General features: G+C 47.9%; 1 protein-coding gene across 1 annotated transcript in view; it reads right to left on the bottom strand.

Annotated features, from left to right (window-relative positions):
- Positions 1-177: 177 nt before the first annotated feature.
- Positions 178-7,490, bottom strand: part of LOC120513775 (bromodomain-containing protein 4-like) — a gene marked incomplete at its 5' end in the record, with an annotated part of 9,033 nt that continues 1,720 nt past the window's right edge. The window contains 4 exons of the mRNA XM_039733454.1: positions 178-559; positions 2,854-3,124; positions 4,302-4,341; positions 5,909-6,037. Coding sequence (XP_039589388.1) covers positions 193-559; positions 2,854-3,124; positions 4,302-4,341; positions 5,909-6,037 — 807 coding nt within the window. The remainder of the gene's footprint in view (positions 560-2,853; positions 3,125-4,301; positions 4,342-5,908; positions 6,038-7,490) is intronic.

Raw genomic sequence — 7,490 nt, 5'->3', positions numbered from 1 at the left:
TGGTTCATCCCAACTGGTTCAGCCCAAACTCAACTGGTGCATCCCAACTATTGCAGACGTGCATTCAGTAGTTTCAAATATTGAAACTTGAAAATAAAATCTTTAATTATTACAACAAAACCGGGACCCATTTTAAATCCCACCCGCCGCCATCTTGGTGAGGCGAAAACACCTCCAAAACCTCCCCAAACCTCAACCCTCGGGATTAAAACCACCGGAAATTCGGGCTGAAACCCCCAAATTTTGGGCTTTGGCCGTACCTGGGGGTTTCCTCTTCTTGCGCAGGCAGGAGGTGACGTAACGCTCGAGCTCGCGCAGCGTCGACGGCTTCAGCGTCTCGAAGTCGATCTCGATCTCGTCGGGGTTGGAGTTCTTGAGCGAGGGCTCGCGGGACTGGATGATGTGCACGACGCGGCCCAGCTTCTCCCCGGGCAGTTTGTTGATGTCCAGGCTCAGCTGCCGCTTCTCCTCGTACGACATGGGCTTGCACTTCTCCTCCTCCTCCGACTCGTAGGCGGGCGCGGCTTTGCTGGGCTTCACCGGCGCCGGCTCCTTCTTGCTGCTCACGGGAATAAAAAGTGCTGGTTTAGGCCTAAACCCAGCCTAAGCCTGGTCTAAACCCAACCTAAACCAGCCCTAACCCACAGGATCTGGAGATCTTCGCTGCCACCGGCTCCTTCTTGCTGCTCACAGGAACAAAAAATGGTGATTTAGGCCTAATCCCAGCCTAAACCCAACCTAAACCAGCCCTAACCCACAGGATCTGGAGACCTTCACTGTCACCGGCTCCTTCTTGCTGCTCATGGGAAAAAAAAGTGGTGGTTTAGGCCTAAACCCAGCCTAAACCTGCTCTAAACCCAGCCTAAACCAGCCCTAACCCACAGGATCTGGAGGACTTCGCTGCCACCGGCTCCTTCTTGCTGCTCACGGGAACAAAAAATGGTGATTTAGGCCTAATCCCAGCCTAAACCCAATAAAAACCGGCCCTAACCCACAGGACCTGGAGACCTTCACTGCCACCGGCTCCGTGCTGCTCACAGGAATAAAAAACGGTGGTTTAGGCCTAATCCCAGCCTAAACCCAACCTAAACCAGCCCTAACCCATAGAACTTGGAGGATTTCACCACCACTGGCTCCCTCTTGGTGCGTGCACGACCAAAAAATGGGGTTTTAGACTTAAACCCAGCCTAAGCCACAGGAGCTGCAGAGCTTCACCGCTGGCTCCTTCTTGCTGTTCAGAAAACCAAAAATGGGATTCTGGACCTAAACCCGCCCTAAACCTGGCCCTAACCCACAGAAGCTGGAGGAGGTTTAGATTTTATCCTAAAATGAGTGGCTTTGTTGGTTGTGCCTTTGGGCTGGAAAGCTGAGCTTAAAATGTGTGGTGATCCTAAGGTGAGCTCAAGATGGTCTAGACTGAACTTCACCTGCTCCTGGACACCTAAAACTGAGCTCAAGCTGGTTTTGGACATCCAAAGCTGAGCTTAATTTGCTCCTGGACACCCAAAGCTGAGCTCAAGCTGTTCAGAACCCCAAAGCTGAGCTTAATTTGCTCCTGGCACCCGAAGCTGAGCTTAATTTGCTTCTGCACACCCAAACCCAGCAGCCACGGAGAAGAACCAGCCCCAAACCCCGAGCTGAGCTCAAGGCTGAGCCCAACCCCACCCATCGCCTGGGGCCTGAGGTCCCTCATGAAGAACCCGGCGGTAATTACCTTAATTAGCACCGGGGAATGCCCAAACTGCCCCAGGGAATTGTGGGAAGGGCCCACCTGGAGGCGCTGCTGTTGCTGTTGCTCTTCTTGGCCTTCTTGGGCGGCGGCTCCTTGGCCTTGCTCTTCTTGGCGTCCTCCAGCTCCTCCTTCTTTTTGTGCTTTAAACCAGCCCTAACCCACAGGATCTGGAGATCTTCGCTGCCACCGGCTCCTTCTTGCTGCTCACGGGAACAAAAAATGGTGATTTAGGCCTAATCCCAGCCTAAACCCAATAAAAACCGGCCCTAACCCACAGGACCTGGAGACCTTCACTGCCACCGGCTCCGTGCTGCTCACAGGAATAAAAAACGGTGGTTTAGGCCTAATCCCAGCCTAAACCCAACCTAAACCAGCCCTAACCCATAGAACTTGGAGGATTTCACCACCACTGGCTCCCTCTTGGTGCGTGCACGACCAAAAAATGGGGTTTTAGACTTAAACCCAGCCTAAGCCACAGGAGCTGCAGAGCTTCACCGCTGGCTCCTTCTTGCTGTTCAGAAAACCAAAAATGGGATTCTGGACCTAAACCCGCCCTAAACCTGGCCCTAACCCACAGAAGCTGGAGGAGGTTTAGATTTTATCCTAAAATGAGTGGCTTTGTTGGTTGTGCCTTTGGGCTGGAAAGCTGAGCTTAAAATGTGTGGTGATCCTAAGGTGAGCTCAAGATGGTCTAGACTGAACTTCACCTGCTCCTGGACACCTAAAACTGAGCTCAAGCTGGTTTTGGACATCCAAAGCTGAGCTTAATTTGCTCCTGGACACCCAAAGCTGAGCTCAAGCTGTTCAGAACCCCAAAGCTGAGCTTAATTTGCTCCTGGCACCCAAAGCTGAGCTTAATTTGCTCCTGGCACCCAAAGCTGAGCTTAATTTGCTCCAGGCACCCAAAGCTGAGCTTAATTCGCTCCTGCACACCCAAACCCAGGTGTCCCCAGCAACCACGGAGAAGAACCAGCCCCAAACCCTGAGCTGAGCTCAAGGCTGAGCTCAACCCCACCCATCGCCTGGGGCCTGAGGTCCCTCATGAAGAACCCGGCGGTAATTACCTTAATTAGCACCGGGGAATGCCCAAACTGCCCCAGGGAATTGTGGGAAGGGCCCACCTGGAGGCGCTGCTGTTGCTGTTGCTCTTCTTGGCCTTCTTGGGCGGCGGCTCCTTGGCCTTGCTCTTCTTGGCGTCCTCCAGCTCCTCCTTCTTTTTGTGCTTCTCCTTCTTCTTCTCCTTCTTGTCCTTCTCCTTCTTCTTTGGTTTGTTCTGCTGGGGCTGGGACAGCGCCGCCAGCTGCTCGTGCACGGCCTTGAGCTGTGGGAACGGGGCACGGAGCTGGGAGAGGTTCTCCAGAAGGTCCGGTCCCACCTCGGGCCGAGCCCCAGCTCCTCAGGCAGAGCAGCGTCCGGCCACGGCCTGGTCACCTCCGAGGTCATGGACTGCAAACTGGGACTGGCCAACCCCACCCGGTCACCAGAGCAATGTCCAGGGGCTCCATGGTCACCTCCAGGGTCATGGACTGCAACCTGGGACTGACCAACCCCACCTGGTCACCAGAGCAATGTCCAGGGGTTCCATGGACACCTCCGAGGTCATGGACTGCAACCTGGGACTGACCAACCCCACCCGGTCACCAGATCAGGGTCCAGGGGTTCCATGGACACCTCCAGGGTCATCAAATGTGACCTCTGATTGACCCCAACTTTCTCAGCCAGCCCAGTGTCCAGTCCTTCCACGGACACCTCCAAGGTCATCAAACCCAGCCCATGACCCCATGTGGTCACCGAGTGTCACCTCCAACCATTCCATGGACACCTCCAGGGTCATCAGATCCCAACTTGGACTGACCCCAACCTTCTCAGCCAGTCCAGTGTCCAGTCCATTCCATGGACACCTCTGGGGTCATCAAACCTAACCCATGAGCCCACCTGGTCACCGAGTGTCACATCCAACCATTCCATGGACACCTCTGGGGTCATCAAACCCACCCCACGACTGACCCCACCCGGTCACTGAGTGTCACCTCCAATGGTTCCATGGACACCTCCAAGGTCATCAAGCCAAATCCATGAACGACCCACCTGGTCACTGTTGAGTTCTGGCCCAACAACCCAATGATTCTGGGTCAACCCAACACTTCCAGGCCAACAAACTCATTGATTTGAGATCAACGAACCCAAAGAATTTGGGCCAAACAATTCTGGGTTAACTCAACACTTTCAGGTCAACAAACCCAACAGTTTTGGGTCAACCCAACCCAACTTTAGGTCAACGAACCCAACTGTTTTGGAGCAACAAAGCCAACGATCCTGGGTCAACAAACCCAACCATTTCCAGTTAAAACCCAACAACTCTGGGTCGACGAAGCCAACAATTTTGGGTCAATTTAAAATTTTTAGGTAAACAAACCCCAACGATTTCAAGTCAACCCAACAACTTTGGGTCTACAAACTCAATGATTTTGGGTCTACAAACCCGATGATTTCAAGTCAACCCAACAACTTTGGGTCTACAAACCCAATGATTCTGGGTTGACAAACAAAACAATTTAGGTCAACAAACCCAATGATTTTGGGTCTACAAAGCGCATCTCAAACACGTCCTGGAATCACAGGGAACGGGACGGGAGTGACGCCGGGGTCGGCACCGCGGTGTCTCCAAAGGGGGGCCCTACGGACTGGGGGGTTCCACACCAAAGTCAACACCTGGACATGGGGTGGGGGAAGGAACCCTGAAATCTTGGGAGTTTCTTGGAATTCTGACTCTCTCCAAGGTGGATTTAGGGGAAAATTTATGGGATTTGCTCATTTACTTTCTTGTTTAAAAGCTGCAACTTTCAGGTTCTTGAGATCTTCTGCATCTTCTTGGGTCAACTTTGGTTGATTTGATGATCTTAGAGGTTCCACCATGGATTCCCACTGGACATCTCAACCATCTCCAAGGTGGTTTGGGGGAAAAATTCATAGAATTGCCTCAATTTCTCACTTAAAAGCTGCTTCTTTCACATTCTTGAGTTGTTCTGGATCTTCTTGGATCATCTTTGGGTGACTCCATAATTTTTGAGGTCATTTCCAACCTCAGTTCCACCACAGATTCCCACTGGAGATCTCAACCATCCCCAAGGTGGTTTTGGGGGAAAATTTTACAGGATTTCCTCAATTTCTCATTTAAAACCTGCGTTTTCCAAGTTCTTGAGATCTTCTTGGATCATCTTTGTTTGACTCCACAATTTCTGAGGTCTTTTCCATCCTCAATTCCACCATGGATTCAGAGCCCGCTCTCCTCTCCATCCAGTCCAGGGGTTTCCAATCATTTTGAAGGATTTTCACTCATTTTGGAAGGGTTTCACTCCTTTTTGAAGGAGTTTCCCTCAATTTTGAAGGAGTTCCCAAATTATTTTTTGGGTTTTTTTTTGCCAAATCAGCATTTTTTAATTATTCTGAGAGATTTTTTTTGGGTAAATCCCACTGGAAAAAAAAAAAAAGGAATTTTCCTGGAAGGTTTGGGAATTCTGATTTCCTTCACTTCAACAGCAAAAAAACCCCAATTTCTTTTTTGGCAATTTTTTTGCAGCGTCACCATTTTTCAATAATTCAGATTTTTTTTTTTTTTTTTTTGTAAACCCTACTGGAAAAAAAAGAAAAAGGGAATTTTCCTGGAAGGTTTGGGAATTCTGATTTCCTTCACTTCAACAGCAAAAAAACCCCAATTTCTTTTTTGGCAATTTTTTTGCAGCGTCACCATTTTTCAATAATTCAAATTTTTTTTTTTTTTTTTAAACCCTCCTGGAAAAAAAAAAAAAAGGAAATTTTCCTGGAAGGTTTGGGAATTCTGATTTCCTTCATTTCAACAAGAAAAAACAAAAATAAAACAAAACAAACCAAAAAAACTCAACCAAAAAAACCCCCAAACACCAATTTTTTTTTTGCCGAGTCAGCATTTTTTTTGCTTCTTCCATAATTTTTTTTTTTTTTTTTGGACAAATCCCACTGGGGAAAAAAAGGGAATTTTCCTGGAACGTCGGGAATTCAAAATTCAAATTCCAACTCCTTCAACAACAAAAAAATGCCAATTTTAAAATTTTTTTTGCTGAGTCAGCATTTTTAAAATTAGATATTTTTTTTTCTTGGAATTTTGGGAATTCTCCTGGAAGTTTTGGGGATTCTCACCTGCAGCTTGCGGGCCATGGCCACCACCTCGTGGTCGGCGGGGTTGTACTTGTAGCAGTTGGAGAACATCAGCCGCACGTCGGCCGCGAACTCCTGAGCATCGCGGTACTCCCGGCCCTCCAGCTTGGACTGCAAAAAACACCCAAACATTGGGAATTCCGGGGGAATTCCATGGGAATTCGGCACCTGGGATGGGCACCTGGGCAAAAACCACCCAAAATTGGGAATTCTGGTGGAATTTCAGAGGAATTTGGCACCTGGGATGCACAACTGGGCAAAAAACACCCAAAATTGGGAATTCGGCACCTGGGATGGGCACCTGGGCAAAAACCACCCAAAATTGGGAATTCTGGTGGAATTTCAGAGGAATTTGGCACCTGGGATGCACAACTGGGCAAAAAACACCCAAAATTGGGAATTCGGCACCTGGGATGGGCACCTGGGCAAAAACCACCCAAAATTGGGAATTCCGGGGGAATTCCACGGGAATTTGGCACCTGGGATGGGCACCTGGCCAGGGGGTTTATGGGGTTGGCCAAAAAAATCTTTTTGGGGCTCAAAAAATCTGGTTTTGGTTAAAAATTCCTTTTTTTTTAGGTCATAGAAATGACTATTTTTGGTTTAAAAAAGCCCTTTTTTGGGCCATAAAAATGACTATTTTTAGTTAAAAGAACACCTTGGTTTGGCCCAAAAAACTCTTTTTTTGGTCCATAAAGATGATTATTTTTGGTTTAAAAATCCCCTTTTTTAGTCCATGACAATTACTATTTTTAGTCAAAACCCCCCTTCTTTTGGTCCATAAAAATGACAAATTTGGTCAAAAATCCCCCTTTTTATGCTCCATAAAATGACTATTTTTGGTTTAAAACCCCACTTCTTTAGGGCCTTCATTTTTTTGTAAAAAAACCCCATTTTTTGATCCATAAAAATTACTATTTTTGGTCAAAAAAATTCCTACTTTCTGACTAAAAAATCCATTTTAGGGTTTCTAGGAGCTTTCCTGGAAAGATTTGGGGCCGTTTTTCCTCCTGAACCCCAAGAAGAAGAAACCCAAGATCCCCAAACCACCACTGAAATGTGACAAAATCCCAAATTTCCTTCCCAAAATCCCATTTTATTTCCCCAACCCCCATTATTTCCCCCCCAAACCCCATTTTATTCCCCTAAAATCCCATTTTCCCCCCTCCATCCCAATTATTTCCTCTGAAACCCAAATTGATTTCCCCAAAATCCCATTTTTTCTCCTTTCATCCCCCCAAACCCTATTTTTATTCCCATTTCCCCCCAAACCCCATTTTATTCCCCGCAGACCCCCATTTCTTTCCCACAAAACCCCATTTTTTCCCCTGAAATTCCCAATTTTCCCCTGAAATTCTCTATTTTTCCCCTGAAATTCCCATTTTTATTGCCCCAAATCCCCATTTTTTCCCCCAAAACCCCATTTTATTGCCCCAAACCCCCATTTTTTCCCTATTTCATCTCTCTACCCCCCATTTTCCCCCCCAAACCCCCATTTTTCCCCCCAAAATCCATTTTCCCCCCATTTTCTCCCCTAAAATCCATTTCCCCCCATTTCATCGCC

Source organism: Passer montanus, unplaced genomic scaffold, assembly GCF_014805655.1.
Source record: "Passer montanus isolate IOZ18808 unplaced genomic scaffold, ASM1480565v1 scaffold884, whole genome shotgun sequence".
NCBI classification, from domain to species: domain Eukaryota; kingdom Metazoa; phylum Chordata; class Aves; order Passeriformes; family Passeridae; genus Passer; species Passer montanus.
The sequence above is the reverse complement of the archived record's forward strand: the minus strand, read 5'-3'. Positions and strand labels throughout refer to the sequence as shown.